At 33.3% G+C, this 22,037-nt stretch overlaps 1 protein-coding gene across 2 annotated transcripts in view; it reads left to right on the top strand.

Annotated features, from left to right (window-relative positions):
• TMTC3 (transmembrane O-mannosyltransferase targeting cadherins 3) overlaps positions 1 to 19,488 on the top strand; it is a 40,246-nt gene extending 20,758 nt beyond the window's left edge. For both annotated transcript variants that reach the window (XM_044679913.1, XM_044679912.1), the window contains 5 exons: positions 1,278 to 1,389; positions 6,006 to 6,109; positions 14,219 to 14,388; positions 16,233 to 16,459; positions 18,230 to 19,488. In XM_044679913.1, coding sequence (XP_044535848.1) covers positions 1,278 to 1,389; positions 6,006 to 6,109; positions 14,219 to 14,388; positions 16,233 to 16,459; positions 18,230 to 19,038 — 1,422 coding nt within the window. In that variant the 3' untranslated portion in view covers positions 19,039 to 19,488. The remainder of the gene's footprint in view (positions 1 to 1,277; positions 1,390 to 6,005; positions 6,110 to 14,218; positions 14,389 to 16,232; positions 16,460 to 18,229) is intronic.
• Positions 19,489 to 22,037: the final 2,549 nt, after the last annotated feature.

Below are 22,037 nucleotides of genomic sequence, written 5' to 3'. Positions count from 1 at the left end.
TATCCATTCTTTTCCCTAAATTTCTGCTGCTTGCTTCATTCAGTTTTCTACTAGACTTTTCTCTCTTTGACACTATTCCCCTCACCTGTGATAACCTGCAAGAGACTCCACAGTCTTCCTCCCCTCAAATCTGAAAGCTTGCTAGAATCATTGTATTTTATATTTGTACACCTGTCTTGTCCAACCTTGAAATTTCAGTGTCTCAGAATATCAACTCATAAAGTGTGTAAACTTCCAAAATAAATCCACCTTATAATACATTTATTACAATGTTCTCCTTAGTTTAATTTTTTGTGACATAACTAAAAATATCTTTTAAGTATCTTGGGGTATGTTAGGATAGAGAGAGGATTGTTAAAAAGGAAATTTTCTTCTTACCAAATAGAGTTTCCTCATTTATTTCCCCTTTGACTTTTGCCTATTTTGAATTAGAAAAGCTGTTAATAGAGCTTCATGTACTTATATTAAGGTGTTAAGTTCTACTAGTGCGGGTCATTACATTTATTCCTTGTCATCCTGTACAATTCTTGTCTTTGTGTAAGTTTTCTCCGGAGGATACACCCAACCAGAGTCTGTCTCTTGGTTCTTTTGATATTTGTGGATGGATACCAGGTGGATATTGTTTGCTAGAGTCCTAATTTTATATTATCTTATGAAATGCCTAAAAGTGGGTTTTTCTTTCATGTTAAGAACACAGTCTTGTTAGGGGTACAACTATCACAAATGTAAAATGGGAATTAACTATAATTACTATTTTCATATAGCTGAATCCCCTGGTAAGAAAGAATGTAGTTAATTCCCAGCCACAAAGTTCCACTAACCCAGTTTTTAGGGTTGGTACTGCAGTTTTTTTAATACATATATTAAAAAGTGATCTTTTTATTTTTAAATAAGTTCATGCATTCTAAACATTCCTTTAGCAAAGAGCCAGCACGATTTTTGCTTTCCAATGTATTTTCTACTCATAATATTTGATACATTAAGATCATGTTGAAAGAACAATGGATTTGGTGTTTTTAATATCATCTTTTGCCATTTAGTAATTATGTGGCTATAGGCAAGTCACTTAAACCCTTGGAGCCTGTTTTTTCCTTTTTTGTAAAATGGAAATAATATTTCATTAACTACTAACATCATAGTATTAGAGTTTATAAACTTTAAAATGGTATGTAAATGCATGCTAGGTGTGACAGGAATATGTTTGAAATGTAAAACATAGCTTTTAAACTGGATCCCTTGTGTCATTTTTATGTTTGTTTTTTTTTTTTACACTTAAGGTAAATAAAAATAATGCAAAGCTGTGGAATAATGTGGGTCATGCTTTGGAAAATGAAAAGAATTTTGAGAGAGCCTTAAAATATTTCTTACAGGCAACACATGTTCAGCCGGGTAAGTAGTATACATTAAGTCAATATCACTGTCAATTTTTAATAGTTTATTTTTTAAAATTGATGATACTTAAGAATAAGGGATTTGTTTTAAGTTATGTCTCAGCATTCCTCCAGGAAAGATCTTACTGCAGCATTTTATTATAATCTTAGTGCAATCCTAGGTTGTCCAGTGCTATGGTAAGCCAGTAGCAATATGTTATAGAGTGGAAATAATTTTGATCTTAGGAACATATGAACGTAAGGTTCATCTTATAGCTATTGCTTACTATTTGTGAGATCTTAGGCAAGTCTCTTAAATCCCTTTGTGATTTAGTTTTCTCATCTCATGAATGGGAGAATTAAACTAGATGATCTTTTGTTTCTTTTTTTAAAAATGAATTTGTGATTTCCTTGGTATAAGAACTTCCAATAAGGAAACTCTCTAGGGGCACCTGGTTAGCTCAATAGATAGTGAGCTCAGCCCAGAGATGGAAGGTGCTGTGTTCATATCTGGCCTCAGACACTTCTTGGCTGTGCAACACAGAGTAGGTTATTTAACCCTGATTGCTTTACTGTTTTGAGCCTTTACTGCTCTTCTGCCTTGGTACCAATACATAGTAATGATTCTAGGATGGAAGGTCTTTTTAGAAAGAAAGAAAGACCCACCCTACTAATGCATATCAGCTGCTCTGCATTTTATGGCCTTAGAAAAATTGCTCAGGTCTTTATGGCATTAATTGACTTGCTCTAGTTCACACATTTAGTAGATATCAGAAGGGAAATTTGAACATAGATTTTTCTGACTCCTAGGCCACCTTGATAACATTCTCTCTTAGATGAATTGATCTTTTTAAAAATGCTTATTAGACTGCTATGAACTTATACAAAGTGACATAAGCAGGACCAGGAAAACAATATGCATGATGACTACAACAATGTAAATAAAGCAAATGACCAAAACCTTGGCTCCAAAAGTAGAGATCAGAGAATGTATCTTCTTTGTTCCTTATTTGGAGACTTGACCACAGAGGTAGAACACATATACTTGATTGGTGTGTCAGTTAGTTTTACTTCACTTTTTAAATTCTTTTTTTTAATTCTTGTTTTAAGGGTAGGTCTCTAGATGAGAGAAGGAAGGTGGCAAAATAAAGAAGATGAAAAACAAAATATATCAGTAAAAAAATTTTAAAGTAAAGTTAAAACCATCCTGATTTCATTTTATGATTCACCAACCTGAACCAATAATAGACTATTTTCAACAGTGGACCAGCCTAGCTAAGTTTAGAGGCTTATCATGAAAAGTTTAGCCCCTGGGAGAGGAATTAAAGACATTGCTGCTGACAATTATTTGTTGGGGTATAAAAGATTGTGAGGGGAGCATCTAGACTAATGAAATTATAGCACTGAAATGTTGACATACACTACTTTCATACTCACACTTATTCAAATATTATTGAAAAATTCAATTTCATTTGCTTTTTACAATTAGATTATCCAGTAAGAAGCTGTTGAGACAATGATATTTAGTATTATTTGTTTTAAAAATAATATGGGCAGGATTTCAATGATTGTCCTTTCTTGAACTATATATTAAGAGAATACATTAAGTAAACAACTCAAATTTTGAGATGTGGTAAAGTGAAGAGACAGCTTGGGAAGAAATGCCATGTAATACATAAATTAGATAATTTAATCAGATGAAATTTACAATATTCCCATAGAAACATCACAGTTGTGGTGAATGAACCTGGAAACTCTTCATCTTCTTCCCCCTCGTCCCTTCCTGTGTATGTAGAATCCAAATCTTTTTTTGCATCCTCAGATTTTCTATAGCTATCATGAGCTGCAAGTTGGACAGTCTCTGAGAATAATCTACATTATTAGAGAAGAAATGTAGGTTTCAAAAAATCCAGAAAACTAATAGGATTCCAAGATTTTGAGACTCTACAGGTGGTTTGGGAAGAATAGTAGATTATTAGAGATTAAATTCTCTAAATAAAACTATAAAAAAATCCTGTTGAGGTTGGACAGGGAAAAGCTAATGATGAAAAGAGTTTGATGTGACTTAACACGGAGCTTTCCAAAGAGCTCAGATTTTAGAAGAAATATACAAAAGTTAGAACTGGAAATATATAACTAAGAAAGAGTACAAAGGATGAGCACAGAACTGTAACAATTTAGCCAAACTAAAAATCTGTTTTTGACTTTAGGTTTCCAGTCTAATATCCAGGACAACAAAAAGGATTTGTTTGGTTATGTTTGGAACAGGAAAAAAACCAAGGATGGAACAAGCTTAATACCTAAGACATTACAGTATAGTATAGATACAGTGTTAACAGATGATTAAGTAGAAACAATTAACTCTTATCTTGTTTCCATCTCTGCCAGAAAATGATCTTCAATTCTTGACTATTTGTGTAATAATTTTTATCATGCATATGATTTTAATGGTTTTGGCATTTTTGCCAAATTGTTGAGTTGAGGGAAACCTGGAGAATGAAGAAAGGAAGCAGAAGATTAGCAATGGTAAATGTTTATCTGATTTTCAAAAAAAAAAAAAAGGAAAGAAGACAGATTCTGCATATGATGCACTGGCAAACAATGTAAATTCAAGAACAAATAAATAAATGAGAAGTTTGTGAACCACTTGGAAAGGAAGTAGTAATCATTAGGGATCAGTATCCTTTCACTGATAACAAGTCAGGCAGGCCAGACTGATATTTCATTTTTTGATATGATTAATTGACTTATAGATCAAAAGAATGGAGTAGATGCAGTACTGCTACTAAATTTCATCTAAATGTTTAACATGTCACTTTGACAAGATTTTAAAAATAGGGCTAGGTGATAGTGTGTTCACTTGACTTCATAACTACCCAAAGACTAATTAGTTTTAAATGTCAATCTGGAAGATGTATGTTCTTCCCGAATATAGTTATCTTCCTGAATAATGCCTCATTTTTCATTTTTGTCTCCGTTAATATTTTTGTGAATGATTCATGGCACTGATACCTTGTTGATTGAATTTTTTGAATTATGGGAAGTTGAGGGAAGACAGCTTATACTTTTAATGACAGAATCAGATTCCAAAGAGAGTCTTAGGTCATGGAGAAATTGAGTTATTTCTTGTATATAATTAGTATTTTGGGAAATTTTGAGAGATTATTTGGGTTAATATTAAAAATAAAATGAAATTCATTAAGAATAAATTTAGAATTTTTCACTTAGGTCCAAAAAATCAAATTGAGGAGATAAGATAAAAACAGCAGCTCATTTCTTAATTTGATTGATAGGTTTAATACAAATCACTTTTGTGATGCAACTGACAAAAATGTTAATATGATTTTAGCATATTAATAGAAAATTTTTTAAGTTTATAAGAGCACTCATCATTCTCTTCTCCATGTTGGTCAGACTACTTTTGGAGAATTATATTCAGTCCTAGGTGCTCCATTTTAATTGGGTTGTTGTCAGATTGGAATTGGGTCCAAGGAAGAAAAGAATGAGAAAACTTTGAACTATGCTTTAGGTTCCGGTTTATGTAACCAACAAGATGAAGGAATTGACATTTTCTCCAATCACAGAATGAACTGGAACAGGACACCAGTGTGTAGCTATGAGGCACCCCACTAAGTCTGAGGGAAAGAAATGTTGGGAAGTCCCTTGAGGTAGTGGGAGGAGACTGAAATAATCTTGAAGTCCAGTCCCCAGGGACATTTCAGTCAAAGAGAAAGAGTCACAAAGTGAGCAACTGGGGAATGTGAGGGGGAAAAAATTGAAATCACCAAAGATCTCAGGAATATAAAACTCACTTAAAGACCATTCGCATAAATCAGTGATTCCCAAAGTGGGCACTACTGCCCCGTGGTGGGTGCTGCAGTGATTTAGTGGGGCAGTGATGGCCACAGGTGCATTTATCTTTTCTATTAATTGCTATTAAAATTTAAAAAAATAATAATTTCCAGGGGGCTAAGTGATATTTTTTCTGGAAAGGGGGCGGTAGGCCAAAAAAGTTTGGGAACCATTGGTATAAAGATAAATCAACAAGGAAAGTGTCTTGCTCTCCCTTTTCTTCTGTCCTCTAAAGCTAACTAGAACCTTGGGTCATAACGGTAAAGAGAATAGAAAGGAATCGGGCGGGGGTGGGGTGGGGAAGTTTGTCTTTATGTTCTGAATCCTTGGTAGGAGAGGTCTTAGGCTAGGCAAAATACTACCACTTTATTTCACCATGTTTCAAATCTTAACTTTCACTGTTGGCATAGGCAGGCTTTTTCCTCCAGAATACTGCTAAGTATTGAGAGAAATGAGAAAATAAATACAAAACATGGTCCCTGCTCCCAAGGAGGTTAGAATTTAATAAGAGAGACAAAATAAACCTAATGCAAGTTATATTAAAATAAATGCGAACAGTGGTACAAACATCACTATCTCTTGCCCTTTTCTCTACAGAAGAAACTCTAGTATCAATTATATAATATGGTGAAGTCCTTAGGACAGTACACATTTTTGTTTGGGGTTTTTTTTTTCCAGCATATGTGTCCATATAATACTGTCTTATTAATCATTTATGTATAAAATTAGTATTGTTAATGAGATACTTGTATATGAAGTAGGGTATCAAATGTTTTATTTTAGATGATATTGGGGCCCACATGAATGTAGGAAGAACTTATAAAAATTTAAATAGAACCAAAGAAGCTGAGGAATCTTACATGATTGCTAAATCACTGATGCCACAAGTAAGTAATTATTTTGCGTTTTAACCTTATCATTGCTAGTTAAATGATAATACAGAGGAAAATTTTGTCTATTTTTAATCTCTCCTTCTAACTACAGTATAATAAAATTAGAAATTTTCCAAAGAAGGTTATTGTTTCTAACCAATTTGAATTTAAAAGCACTGGGTGTCTCAAAAGTTGTAATGTAGTTTTAAACTTTATTAACTTAAGACCACACTAAGACTTTTGGGAGACCTTGAATTAACATGTTTTAATTAGCAACTTAAATGACTCAAGTAGTTAATATTTCTATATTTTTCTTTTTTAAATTAAATTTTTTCCCAATTACATATAACAAGTTTCCAACATTTTTCAAAGAATAATGAATCTCAAATTCTCTTCCTCTCTCCCTTCCGTCAGCCCCCCACTCATGTTCAAATGGTAAGCACTCATATAGATTTTACATGTACAATCATGTAAAAATTTTCCCATATTAATCCTTATGTGGAAGGAAACTCAAAAAAATTAAAGTGAAAAAAGTTTGCTTTGCTCTGGATTTAGACTATTTGTTCTTTTTCTCTGGAAACAGATGACATTCTTTATCATGAGTCCTTTGGAATAGTTTTGGATCATTGTACAGTATTCCTGTCACTGTTCAGTGTTCTTCTGGTTCTGCTTACTTCACTCTAAGTTTGTGTGATTCTTTCCTGGTTTTTCTGAGTTCCTCCCACTCATCATTTCTTAGAACACAATAGTATTCCATTACAATCATATACTATAACTTGTTCAACCATTCCCCATTTGATGGGTATCCTCCCACTTTCCAATTTTTTGTCTCTCCCCAAAAAGAACTGCTTTAAATATTTTTGTACTTAAAGGTCTTTTCCCTTTTTTTTTTAAATTTCATCTCTTTGGGATACAAACCTAGTAATGGTATTGCTGGGTCAAAGGGTAAACACTGTTTTATAGCCCTTTTGGGCACAGGTCCACATTGTTCTCCAGAATGGTTGATTCGGTTCACAATTCTATCAGCAGGGCATTAGTGTCTCAACTTCCCCATATCTCATCAAGTTTTGTCATTTTCTTTTCTGTTAGCAGCCAATCTTGGGGGGGGGGGGTATTATAACAGAGTTGTTTTAATTTGTATTTTTCTAATTAATGGTGATCTAGAACATTTTTTCCATGACTATAGAGAGCTTTAAATAGGGTATCTGAGAACTGACTATTCATATCCTTTGACCATTTATCATTTGGGGAATGACTTGTATTCTTATATATTCGACTCATTTCTCTATGTATTTGAGAAATGAGGCATTTATTTTTTTTTTAATTTAATTTTTTTTAGATCTTTATTAATTAATTTGGAACATTTTCCCATGGTTATAGGATTCATGTTCTATCCCTCCCCTCCTCCAAACCCCTCCCATAGCCGATACACAATTCCACTGGGTTTTACATGTGTCATTGATCAAGACCTATTTCCATATTATTGATATTTGCACTAGGGTGCTCATTTAGAGTCAGTATCCCAATCAAATCCCCATCAATCCATGTGATTAGGCAGTTGTTTCTTTTCTGTGTTTCTACTCCCATAGTTCTTCCTCTGAATGTGAATGGTGTTCTTTCTCATAAGTCCCTCAGAGTTGTCCTGGAGAAATGAGGCATTTATTAGAGAGATTTATAAGAAAATGTTTTGCACCATTATGATTACTGTATAGTATTCTCCATCCTATTTACCCTTGTTTAGGTTCTGACCTCCACCTCCCCTAAATTGCCTTCTTTTCTATCAACCCCACCCCTCTTCTCCTCCTGCTTTGCGTTAGGGTAAGATAGCTTTTTATACCTGATTGTTGTGTATGTTCTTCCCTCATTGAACCAATTCCAATGAAAGTAAGTTCACATGCTCCCTCTCCCACCTCCCTTATCTTCCCCTCCATTGTAAATGTTCTCTCATGCCTCTTTTATGTGCAATAATTTAGACCATTTAATTTTTCTCTTCCCCCTCCTCCCAATACATTCCTCAATTTTATTTTATATCATCTCATCATATTCAACTCACGCCCTTGCCTTTTGTCAGTGTATACTCCTTCTAACTACTCTAAATATTGACAAAGTTCTTTAGTCTTATAAGAATGATCTCCCTTTGTAGAAATGTACACAGTTTGATCTTATTGAATATCTTTTGATTTCTCTTTTCTGTTTACCTTTTTATGCTTCTCTTGAGTCTTGTCTTTTTGAGAGTTATTTGATTGTCAAATTTGAGAGTTCACATTTTCCATTCAGTTCTGGTTTTTTCATCAGGAATATTTAAAATTCCTCTATTTCATTGAATACCCATTTTTTCCCTGAAGTATTAGATTTAGTTTTGCTAGGTGAGTGACTAACTCCTTTGCCCTTTGGTATATCATATTCCTTGCCTTCTGATACTTTAATATAAAACTACTAAATCTTACGTTATCCTGACTGTAGCTCCATGGTATTTGAATTATTTCTTTTTGGCTGTTTGCAGTCTTTTTCCCTTGACCTGGGAATTCTGGAATTTGGCTATACTATTTCTAGGACTTATCCTTTTGGGATCTCTTTCAGGAGGTGATAGTTAATCAATGGGTTCTTTCAATTTCTATTTTGCCCTCTGGTTCTAGAATGTCAGAGTTTTCCTTGATAATTTCTTGAAAGATAATGTCTAAGCTCTTTTTTTTTTTATCATAGCTTTCAGGTTTTCCAATAATTCTTATATTATCTCTCCTAGATTTATTTTCTAGGTCAGTTGTTTTTAATGAGATATTTCACATTTTCTATTAGTTTTAAATTCTTTTGACTTTGATTGTTTTTAATATATCATGGAATCATTAGCTTCCAGTTACCCAATTCTAAATTTTTTAGGCTTGATTTTCTTGAGTGAGCTTTTGAATCACCTTTTTCCATTTGGCCAATTCTACTTTGTAGACACTTCTTTTCTTCAGTGAATTTTTGTACCTCTTTTCCTATAGGGCCATTTCCTTTCAAGAAGTTATTTTCTTCATTGCATTTTTGTATATCTTTTCCCATTTGGCCAATTCTGCTTCATAGGGAGTTCTTTTTGTGATTATTTTACCAGTTGGCCTGTTCTGTTTTTTAAGGGATTAATTTCTCCCGTATGCTTTTTTTTTTATATCTTTTTACCAAACTATTCATGATTTGCCTTGTATCACTTTAATTTATTTTCCCAATTTTTCTTCTACCTCTCTACTTTGGTTTTTAAAACCATTTTTAAGCTCCTCCATTAATTTTGAGGGGACTTGAGAACAATTCCTATTTTTCTTGGAGGTTTTAGGTACAACAATATTGGGGGGGTTTTTGGTCTTCTTCTGAGTTTGTGTTTTAGTCTTTTCTGTCACCAAAATAAGTTTCTTTTTCTGTTGTTTGCTAATTTTCCAGCCTTTTCTTCTTCTTTTTTTTTAATTTCTAAAAACTTTAAAGTTGGGCTCTGAAACTGTAGTGAAGGGAGCACTCTTCCAAGCTTCAGGTTCTTTGTGCAGCTGCCTTCAGAGCTGGCTCTGGGGATCAATCTGCTTTCAGTTCTTCCAAGGTGGTATGATGAAAGGAGAGGTGTGTTTAAAACTCTTGGCCAGTGGTCTGGTCTGAGTAACCCCAAGCACTCTTTTCCCCTTGAAACTGTGATCAGGGTCCCTTATTCCCCTGTGGCTGCAAGCACTAGTGTCTGCTCATATTCCTCCTCACCCTCAGATCACATCCCAGACAGCAACCTGATTCTGTGTATGGGCAATGCAGCAAATGTCTTGAACCCAGAAGCAGCAAAGGGAATCCCCCCTCCCCATAATCTCCCTCAGAGCAGTTGTTTATGTATAATTATTTATATATAATTTAATTTAATTATAAATAAAATTAATTATTATTAAAAATAATAATTATTAAAATTAATTAAAAATTAAAATTTTTATTATTTCTAAATTCCCACTTGTTCCAAAACAAAACCATGAGGTCTCAGATACAACTTTTTCCCTCCATCGTCATGAGAGAAATAATAAATCATCTTATGCAAAGGATTTATTCAGAAAAGCAGCTTTCTAGAGGGTCGGTACAGATCTTTTCCACCAACATCACTGCGAAGTTATCATAAATATTCATCATTTTGACTTTATGACTTCATTAGAAGCAGCACCTTGATTAAGTAGGAAAAAGACTAGGAGTCAGTTTTTGTTCTGGCACTGCCACTAACATTGCTTGAGTTTGCCCAAGTCAGGTAATCTCAGTTACCTTTTCTTTAAAATGAGAGGCTAGATGATCTTTAAAGTCCCTTTTATATACTATAATTATATGATTAGATTTGATAGAGTGCCATATATAGTTTGTTAAATTTTAATATATAGTAATTTAAGATATAGTAATTCTCAATCAGAATAATTCAATTAAAGCATTATTACACAACAACTCTAGAGAAATTATAGTTTACTACCATTCAGAAATAAGTCATTTCAGCTTGTCCCATCTATGAATAATTGTTGTACTGGCAACAAGTTAAGGAAAGAAAATACCCAGGACAGAATAGAATTTATTGAGTAAGGAATTAAGCCATGTGTGAATTTTGAAAGATGTTTATTAAAAGAAATCAATAATTGTTAAAACTACATGCTGCTTTTCGGATTACTATAAAGCTGATTGTTTATTCTTTACAACAGATACTAATGACATGATTTTCATAGTTGGTTCTCAAAAGCAATACCAGTGCAGCACAAACTCTGAAAGGTTCTATCATGCTGCTTTCATGGATACTTATAGCAATAGAATAAGTATGCTTTCTAAGAACCAGCCTAGCTAACTGCAGAGAAACTTGAGACTAGACTAATCAGTAGGATGGTGGCTTGGTGAGAAGATCTTTGTGGCAGACTAGCAGAAAATGAGGCAGTCTTGGGCTTTTCTGCACTTAGCTAGTCTGGTCCTTGGAAAGTAAACTCTTCATTGCTAGAACTATCCATGAAAGTAGCATGGTAGAACCTTCCAGAGTTTGTGTTTCACTGGTTTAGCTTTTGAGAATTGACTGTGACAATTATACCACTAATATCTGTTGCAAAGAATAAAAAAAGTAGAGAAATTCTACAAATAACTGAACACATAATCCAGATTAAATCAGAATCTTATAATATGTTTGCTTTTTTAATGCAAAAGCTGATAACAAAAGAAAAAAAACCATAAAACTATGTCAGGAAGAAGGAATTAAAGATGTCAAATACTTGTACTTTTACATAGAAACTTCTTGCCTTAACATTGTGATTCTGCAAGAAAAGAATCAGAAATTATTAGATGTAGCAGGCACCAATTAACATCACCAAAAAGGTGAAACTGACTTCCCATCACAAAGACAGTAAGCTACTTGTTAATGATATAGGTTTCTTTAGTTCCTGAATCATCTGTCAATATAATCACATCTATTTGTTAAGTCAAAGTCAACAACAGCTTATTAGAGAAAAAATTAAAATTAGTAGAGAGCTAGAAAAAAGTAAAATTGTGAAAATGATGAGCAATTGAAATTACTCTGTCCCAGCCTCTTCAAACAACAAATGGGATATGGCTGGAAGAAAGTATACAGGCTATAGACATTTTATATGGGTTACCTGATATATTGATAACATTTTATATGACACACTTACCATAACGTGGAGAACAAAAGAACTGTAAAAAGTCCTTAGTCAGGAAACACCTATTTGTTAAGTGGAGAAAGATGGCTGCCAAAGGCAACACCAGGTTAGTTTAATAATAAGTAAATTTATAAAATCTAATCTATAGATAACACTTCTACCCATTCTCCTACATGCTTTCTCATAGCAAACACGAAGGAGAAGAAACAGAAGAGAGTCTACAATAGCCCATAAAACTAGGGAAGACACAGCATAAATTGTTGGCCATGAAGCGGGGAGCTTTTCAAGGAGAAGGGACAGAGAAACAAAATGAATATTGGCATGTAAGCCGCCTACTTATACACCTACACAAAGGCATATAAAGTTGAAACAGATGGAAACTGAAGAAAGATTTTTAAAGTGTTTTATGACAATTTTTTGCATCAAGGACAAAAGAACTACTGAACTTGGAATCATGGACTTGTAAATGTGTTCATGAGAAGGTAGAAATCACATCAAAACAGAGATGAAATAAGCAGCAAGATTGAACCAGTATATATAAAGTAGATCCCTCCTGGATATATCAAAATAGCGAGGGCATTGAGGAATGAATTCATGTGGTATCTGACAGAGACAGAGATTTAATAGTAACTTAGTCCTACTGGTTCAAGAGTTTCTCCTCTTCATCTTTAATACTGTTGCCAGTGATTTTACCGCTTAAAGATCTGTTCATATCATTCTCATATTTATAAAATTTCATAGGCTCTCTGTTGTCTCTGGGAGAAAAATGAAAAAATACATATAGAAATCCTAAAGCCCATCACAAGTTGACCCAGACCTATCTTTCCATCTTCATTATCAGTTGCTTTTTTTCCCACACTCTGCAGTCTAGTGTGACTGCTCTTTGAAGCTGTTCATCACACATGATGGATTTTGTTGTTCTTTGTTATAGGGAATGGATTTCTCTTAAGCGTTAGGAAGGAGCATATATTTTGAATGCAAGGAACACAAAAAACAAAAGATAAGTTGATTTCATTTTAAAATAAAAGGAAGATAGAGAATCCTCTCAGTGTGAGGCAGAAAGCCAGAGATACATATGGCTCCCAAAAACTATTTGCCATTGTCATGAAGGTTTTGTGCAAAATCCAAATTGAGGAGGGATTCTTCATAATTAATCATTAGGCTTTCATGTTAGGTCATGTTGAGACCTCCCTGATATTTCTTTTTCTTGCTGATATTTTGCTTGTTGCATAAAGCTTCAGAAAATTGATCTATAATTATCCAAAAGAACTTACTCTAACCCTCCACCAAAGAAAAACCCACCAGATGATGAATGGATATCTCTCAGGTTCTGACAGAAGTTGGATAGAGAACCTATAGAATTCATCCCTAAGCTACAAATGGACAACAGTTTGGGCCCAGAATTAAACAGGTGAAGAAAGGGTTGGATTGCCTTTGGAAAATTTCAAAGCATATTTAATTACCCTAAACTTCTTGAAATGAGTCTTATTTTAATTTCAATATCAACATGATAGAGTTATAGAACATTATAGCCTCCAGTGTATTAAAATTGTACCAAGCATTCTATTTTCACTTTTTGTTAGATACATGTCTTTCAGTGGGTATTAGGATGAAAGAATGCATTAATGAATAAATGAGAAAGAATTGATTATGCTCTTAACTAGGTGCCAGGCACCTAGATCCAAATTGAAATGCTAAACACACCTTACTTTCAAAGAACTCAGATTTTAGGTGAAGGTGACAACACATATATAGAAGGGTTCTGCTGTAAGATAGAAAGGCACAGAGTTCCATATAATGTTATGGCAAGGAAGATGACACGTCTTGGGAATCTGGAGGGTTTGGCAGCAGGGGAGATGATAAGGCCTAGTAGCCTTGAAAGGGTTTTAGTCAGTGGCTCCCTGATAACTGCAGTGATTTCACTAGCCATGTCCACTCTCCAGCCCTACAGTGGAGAAGCCCAGGACCTGGGAAAGAAAGGGGGTTAAAGGCTCTCTGCAGCCTATTCTGCTTCACCTTCTGGTACCCCCAAATAAACTTTTTTTAATGGATTTGTCATGTGATGAGAATGAGGAATGCCCCACTGATATCTTTATGATATTTTTTAAAAGAAGGGGGTTGGGATTGGGATGACAAATGCTGTGACAAACTAATGGGAAGACATAGCAAGTGTCCCAAGGGACAAATAGGTATGAATGGGTCATAATGCGCATCATTGAAGGGCAAGTGCATGCAAGATCATATATTCATTTAAATATTGTGTTAAGGATTTTATTTTTAAATTGACTTTGTATGTTATAGTGTTGTAATTTTAAAATTTTCTTGAGTAGATATTCTATATGTTATTAAGAACTGTATATTCTATATATATTAAGAACCATATATGTACATATATGGTACTTAATTTAGTCACCTGACATGAATGCCCTCTCTGACTTGGAATTTCTTTTGCCTGAATGTCATAAATCCTAAAAGTTCCTTTTCTTTTAACCAGATCATTCCAGGTAAAAAATATGCTGCACGAATTGCTCCCAATCATTTAAATGTTTATATCAACCTTGCTAACTTGATTCGCGCAAATGAATCTCGACTGGAAGAAGCAGATCAGTTGTATAGACAAGCAATTAGCATGCGGCCAGATTTCAAACAGGCCTATATTAGCAGGTATTGCTTTTCATTTCATACCATTCTTATATGAAATTGTTTATTTTATCTATTTTGGCAGAATTAGTCAAGTGGATATTTTTTAGTCATCTACATGTAATTGAGAACAAAAGCAAAACCTGTTAAAATTCATCTTATAGTTAATTCCTTTATTATGAATGTGTGCCTCTTAATTTTCTGCTTCTCACCTCCTCCTAGCCTAATAACCTTATTCAAAGTACCTAGGAAATAATTGATTTAATAAGTTCTCTTTTCTTATGCAAATTTTGAGACTTAACTAGTAGGAGCTTTTAGTGGCCTTCCTCTTTCATTAGACTTTCTTAAGAGTTCCTGTGCCGCCAGAGTTTGGAAGAGACATATTCCTGGTGTCCTGAATTGGAATTTAGAATGTTTTCCCCCTATGTAAACTGTATTGTTCTTCTACCTTTCCTACCCTCTCGCTCTATCTGAACCTAATTTTTACTCACCCTGACATCTCTCCAGTGAAACTGAATCTTTTTTTCTTCTTTCTTCCTGGAATACCTATTCTGCATTCTATGCATTGCCCTCAAACTCTTAACACTATCAGTGATTCTTTTAGCTATTTGCTGTTCCCCACCCTTGAGGATCTTGTTTCATTGAACACTGCTGGGGAAAAAAATCGTAAAACTATCCCATAAGGGTACATTATAAATTCATGCTCCCAGCCTGAATGAGACTCTTACCAGTTGGTGGCAATCCTATTCATTCCTAATTGACTCCTTTTTACATCTTCAGAGCAGCCATTAGAAACCATCTTCTCTCATCTCAAACCCCAAACTCACTTGTCTTTTCCTTCAGTAAATGATTGAAGACATCTGTTATAATCTCATCACCTCCTCAAAACCTCTTAAGCTCAAAGAGTAAAACTACATGTCCTCGACAAGTTAGGTAAGGAAGCCCTCGATTCCTTCCCTTTCCAACTCCACCGGGACCTTGTTCAGTCAGTCATTCCATCTCAGGGGAAAGGGAATCTGCAAGTGCTACAAACCAGGCACTTGGTTTGAGCTCCTTATAAATATTATATTATTTGATCCTCACAACAACTGTGAGGTAAGTGCTGTTATTATCCCCATTTTTATTACGTACCTTCTATGTGCCAAGTACTGTTAGACTCCAAGGATATAAATACAAAGAATGAAATTATCATTCAAGAATCTTACATTCTAAAAGAGGAGATGAATACTTATATGCGTGTACAGCGTAAGTAAAAATTAAAAAAAAAAAAGATTTAATAAAAGGTAGTCTGAGGAACGCATTAGCCATTGGAATGATCAAGAAAGACTGACTTGAACTGCCTCTTTTTATTCGCACTCATATAATGGTATTGGTATTGATATACCATTGAGTGCTGATCTATATGGTATCTTTCATGATTTTTTTTCTTTTTTTGGTAAAACATTGGAATATCTAGTTCAAGAATCATTGCCATGTTTAATTATATTTACCTTGACTTCTTAGTAAGTCCTCCCTTAAAATACCAGAGCAGATCTTTCTTCTTTCCCTCTCACTGTCTTTCTCTCCTTCCTCCCTTTCTTCTCTCTCTGTTCAACAAACATCTTAAAGAAACATACATTTTTCTTCTTGTTTTTAATCACTTCATTCATTCTTCAACTAAAGAAGTGAGATATATGTTAAACATAGAAGTTCTAATGTTATTATAATCTCTCATTGGTATTAGTATTTTTGAGAGAAAAACTAAAAGGAGGAGGAAGAGTAAGTGCCTAGAAAAGTTTAACTTGTCATTTTTTTATTTTAAATTTAAATTTAAATTGCAAATTAAATGGGATACTATATACTAAAATTTTGATTTGCTTCTTCCATAGAGGAGAATTACTTTTAAAAATGAACAAACCTCTTAAAGCAAAGGAGTCATATCTTAGGGCATTGGACCTTGACAGATCCAATGCAGACCTTTGGTACAATTTGGCAATTGTGAATATTGAACTAAAAGAATCAACTGAAGCCCTACGAAACTTTGACCGGGCTTTGAAGATGAATCCTAATCATAAACTAGCACTATTCAATTCTGCCTTGCTCATGCAAGAATCAGGTATGTTGGTATATAGAAAATATGTCTCTAGTTAAACCATGAATTTCCTTCCCCTAATATAAAGCCTTATTATCTTTAGGATATGTCATAATTCAAAAATCTGCCTAGTATTTATCCACAAATGCATTTTATGTAGCAAATCAGTGATTTTAATAAAATTTTAAGAGTAGAGTGAATTAACTTTTGGACCTTTTTTTTTAGAAACTTTTCTAGCATTACCAAACAATGAATTACTTAAAAGTACTTTGCAATGTTATACCAAATACAAAAAATTCTTATGTTTATTAGAATGGGATTCTTAGGAAGTGATGTTTTGCTATACCAGTTTTTCTAAATCCTAATGATTTTTTAAATTTAATGTTTATTATAGTTACTTCTCTTTGTTTTTTAAACTGTGTCCCATTCCCTCCAATCCCCAAAGCCACTTGAGAGAAAAAAAAAAAAAACTTTTATCTAACCAATCTACCCTCCTCCAGGACCTAGCATAATAAGTGCTTAAAACATGTTTATTTAAATCCATTATTATTTTGAAAGGGAATTTCCATTCAAAATAACTGCAAAATTCTTAAAATATCTTGGGGGTCAGTCTTATTTAAATTGGATAGGAAAAAAAGGCCAGAATCTGAAAAGAGGTAATAGGGAAAAAATAGGAATGTAAGGGGAGAAGCACTTCTAGACCTTAAATTATATTATAGAACAGTAATCATCAAAACTAATTGGTATTGTTTAAAAATAGAAAAGTAGATAATTAGATCAGACTGGGAAGAATCTGGTGCTATTAAACTTGATTATACAGTATTTGATAAACTCAAGTACATAAATTTATTGGAAAAGAACTCATTATTTGAAGAGAATTGCTAGGAAAACCAGGAAGCAATTTGGCAAATTAGGTTTTAGACCAGCATCTTATGCCATAATAAGCTCAAAATAAATTCATCACCTTAATATTAAAAGTCATACCATAAAAAATTGGAGAATGATATCAGATGCCTTTCACACATATGGTTTTGAGAATAATTCTTAACCAAAAAAAGAGAAGCAATAAATATATTTGAAAAATAATTTTAATTACATGAGATTATAAAACTTTTGTATCAACAAAATCAGTTCAGTTCAAATAAGAAGGAAGTCTTTCATTTGGGAAAAGAATTTCATCTCAAGTATCCTTAGATAAGGTTTTGCTATCCAAAATGGCATATAAAATAATTTATTAATCACTATATGCCAAGCACTTTGGCTAAGGGCAAGGGATAAAAATAAAAAAAAAAAATAAAAAAAAAAACAAGTGTCCCTGCTCTCAGAAGGCTTCCATTTTAAATGTAGGAGATGACCTATATAGAAATATCAAAACCTGGCAGCCCTTCATGTGCTCCAGCATGATAGATGAATAGAATCTTTTTGCTAATTTAGAACTTTGCTCATTGATTTGTAATTTTTCCTCTAATACATGTATTGAAACACTTGGTGGCTAAAGAGACATTTTACCTATATAATAATTTAAGTTATTTAAATGCTATGTTATACCATCACCTAATTTTGATTTCATTTTCCATAAGATTAAATATTTTAATTTGTAAGGTATCTAAGAATAGCTTTTTTTAAAAAACCCTTACTTTCCATCTTAGAATCAATACTATGTATTGTTTCCAAGTGACTTGCCAAAGACTACTTTCCCAGGTTCCTATAATCTAACCAGAAGTAGATTTACTGAATTATCTCATTGGTGAACGGAAGAATTAAAGTTTTTCTTTTTGCTCTTTTAATCTTTAGGTGAAGCTAAAGTTAGGCCTGAAGCAAAGAAACGACTGCTCAACTATATAAATCAAGAACCCCATGATGCAAATGGATACTTCAATTTGGGGATGCTTGCAATGGATGACAAAAAGGGTAGTGAAGCAGAGATGTGGATGAAGAAGGCCATAAAGCTGCAAGCAGGCTTCCGAAGTGCTTTGTTCAACTTGGCTCTTCTGTATTCTCAGTCTTCAAAGGAATTAATGGCTTTGCCTGTTCTAGATGAGCTCCTTCGATACTACCCTGATCATATCAAAGGTCTCATTTTAAAGGGAGACATTCTGATGAATCAAAAGAGAGATATACTAGGAGCAAAGGAGTGTTTCGAAAAGATTGTAGAAATGGATCCAAACAATGTACAAGGTAAACACAATCTTTGTGTTGTTTATTTTGAGGAGGGAGACTTATTAAAAGCAGAAAAGTGCCTCCTTGAGACACTTGATTTAGCACCACATGAAGAATATATACATCGTCATTTGAATATAGTGAGAGTTAAAATTTCCTCCGCTGGTGGTGGAGAACGGTTATTTCTTCCACCAACTGGGACCACACGTGTGGAAGGAGGTAAAAAACCTCCATTTGAAAACTTAGAAGAAAGTGAACATAAATCTACCCAGACAATGAAAAATGATAATAATGAAAGTAGGTCTAAATCGAACATGCAATTAGAAGAAAATACAGACAAAGAAAATAAAAAAACAACAAAAGAAATCAGTGACATTGAAAAGAAAAGAGTTGCTGCTTTAAAAAGACTAGAAGAGATTGAACGTATTTTAAATGGTGAATAACCTTATTCTTTATCATGATAACAGTGCTATGGAAAATATTTTAACCTATGGCATTTAAATTAATTTTGCTCAAACTGGGTGCTTTGAAAAGTGGAAAGAATATGTAACAACATATAACAAGTTGTTTATCAGTGGAAAATTTTATGTATTGTGAGGTTCTTTTGAATATGAAAAAAGTATATTAAATCAAGAATGAAGAAATCATGATTTTTAAAGCCCAAAGGAAATGCCTGATGGCAAAAAATTTTCAGATGGGTATTTTCAGAAAGTACTACAAGGACTAGATGGGGATCCCACAGAACAGTTCCAGTATGTGCAGCTCTATTCCCTGCAACTCTTTTTGTATTTTCCTATTTCTTGTGAATTTCAGTCTTCCCCCAGTGGAATCTGACTATGGATGAAAAACATTACTTGACCATACATATATATATATTTTTTATTATTATCACTTGATCCTCACTAGTGTTTAGTCAAAAGCTTTCCTCTGTGAAAGAACACTGGCTTAGTTTTTATATTGGGTTTTTCAAAAGAAATAATGAAACTACTTTTTGTTTTCTTAAAGCAACTAATGTGTGGGATGTAAATACATTATTCATTATATATTTTCATAGCTGTACAGTTATCCATTATAGCTGTACAAAAAAGTTTTTACAACAACCATAAGTGACATATAGCTTTCCAGTAGTGCTCTTATAGAATTTTACTTCATTTTCTTTTGAGAGAGTATACTTATTTTAGCACAACTGGCAAATTGCAAAATTGTTATAATTCCATATTCTTTGTCTTTTACTCTAAAAAGGATTAAATCTTGATACATATAGCTTCATAAAATCATAGGATCAAAACTCTTAAGAGTTGGAGAGGTCTTTGGAGGCCTTCTAGTCCAATTTCCTTATTTTAAAGATGTGTCTGGTGTCACCAGGGTAGAGGGATGGGACATAAATGGGTCTGTGTCTCCTAACTCTAAAGCTTTTGCTCTTTCCATTGTATAAGCTTCCTCACATAATTTTGTACCATAATAGCAATAGTCTAAGCTTAAACTGTACTGTGGACAGCTAGTGTGGTATAGTGAATAGAATGCTGGGTCTGGAATCAGAAGATTCATTTTTTTGGTTTCAAATCTGGTCTCAGGACACTTAGTAACTATGAGCCTGGGCCAGACACTTAGCCCTGTTTGCCTCAGTTTCCTTATCTGAAAAATAAACTGGAGAAGGAAATAGCAAACCACTCCAGTATCTCTGCCAAGAAAACCCCAAATGTGGTCATGAAGAATTAGACACAAATGAAAAAAAATGGTTAAGAAAATAACTACTTAGTAGTAAATTGTATTCCCAAAGCCATCTGTTCTTACTATTGAAGTTACAAGGTTTTTAGTTTTAATATATGTTCATGGAACAAATATTTATTAAGCTCTAATACTTGTGAGTTGTTCAGCAATAAGCCACTAAAGCCAGTGTTGTTTAATTGTGAGGAAAAGAAAATGACTTCTGATTTCTTTTGAAGCACTAAATTCTATTGTTTTCCGTTGTGGGTCATTTTAAATTAAATATTTATTTTGACTACTGATTCATTAAAATGTTTCCATGTTTTATTAAATATTTCTGTTTCCATTTCTTCTTATGTGAACATATTTCTCAGACAATCAAACTTACTGTTTCAATATGATGATATCTCTTCATATATGTTATATTGTGTTAACTAGAACTACTTCTTTACCTATTAACTATTTCAAACATATTGTGAATATTATAATCATTTAGTGGTCATTTTTAAACTAATTTTTGGAAATTTTAAACCCAGGAGGGATGGGGGTTAGGAGGAAGAGTGTTTCAGAATAAATAAAAGTAAATATTTTTCTTTTAGGTTTCATTTTTTTGTTAAGGTTTCTATAAAGAAAATTTTAAAACCTGTATAAAAAGTAGTTTTCATTTAGAATATGCTAAAACTCCAATGTCATTATTGAATAGAGCTTATAATTCTAATTAAATATTTCAGAAAACAATCCATGGTACTTTTTAAGGATATTTTTATAAACTGTTCTAACAGGCATGGATCATATGGGTGACCCAGTTTTGTTGGGTACATAGAGGATCTACTGCAAATAATGTGAGTCACTGAAGGAAATCTCTATACCAATACTTAAGAGCCCTTTAGAGAGAAAAGCTTAGTTTCTAGGCTTACCCTTGTGTACTTGTATCTAGGGAGATAAGATGCCTATTAATAGCCATATGTGAAAATAAGACATAATAGATTTGAGAACCCTTATACCTACTAGAAATTTTTGAGGTGAGATCCAATGGGAGAAAGGGAGGATAAAAGTAAAAAAAAAAAAAAAAAAAAGATCCTGGTGGGCTACAGTAGAGAAAAAAAACTATGCCTTCATAAAGCAGTTTTGTCTATCTTTGGATTGTGAAAAATGCATATTGAGACTACCAAGCAATAAAGGACTTTTTTAATGGGGGGAAAAAAAAAGATAAAACCAGGAAATGCCAATTCTTGATTCAAACTGTTTTAAAATATTTGGTATTTATTCAGATCAAGTCTAGTAAGTTACATATCAGCCTCTAGATAGTCATTTAATAACTTCTGGACATGCTTCAGTTCTCTATAACGGTGTTTCCACTCTGACTTCTTGAAAACTATCTGTGTGACACCTCAATTAAGGTTTCAGTGGGATTTTGGTTGCAAGAAAGAGATGTGTGTATATCTTCACATTGTTTTTTAGAATTCTAAAATTTGGCGGTTAGCATTATTTTGAGACTAAGTGTAAAAATATTTCCTCCTTTTTGTTATCCATTGTAGAGAAAATTATAGTAAAAAAAAAGTTTTAAAATGAAACAGGTGACTAAAGATTTATTGTGCAACTTTGTTTTTGTAAACATTAAGCCTATTTCTCTAAGCATTCATAAAAGAGGGTCTCCGTAAATCCAGCAAGAGGAAATTTTTCACAGGTTTGTAGGAAGGTGAGAGTGGTAAAAAAAATTCTCATTACCACCTCC

Source organism: Gracilinanus agilis, chromosome 5 (genome assembly GCF_016433145.1).
Source record: "Gracilinanus agilis isolate LMUSP501 chromosome 5, AgileGrace, whole genome shotgun sequence".
NCBI classification, from domain to species: Eukaryota; Metazoa; Chordata; class Mammalia; order Didelphimorphia; family Didelphidae; genus Gracilinanus; species Gracilinanus agilis.
Note: the sequence above shows the minus strand (reverse complement) of the source record. Positions and strands in the feature narration are given on the sequence as shown.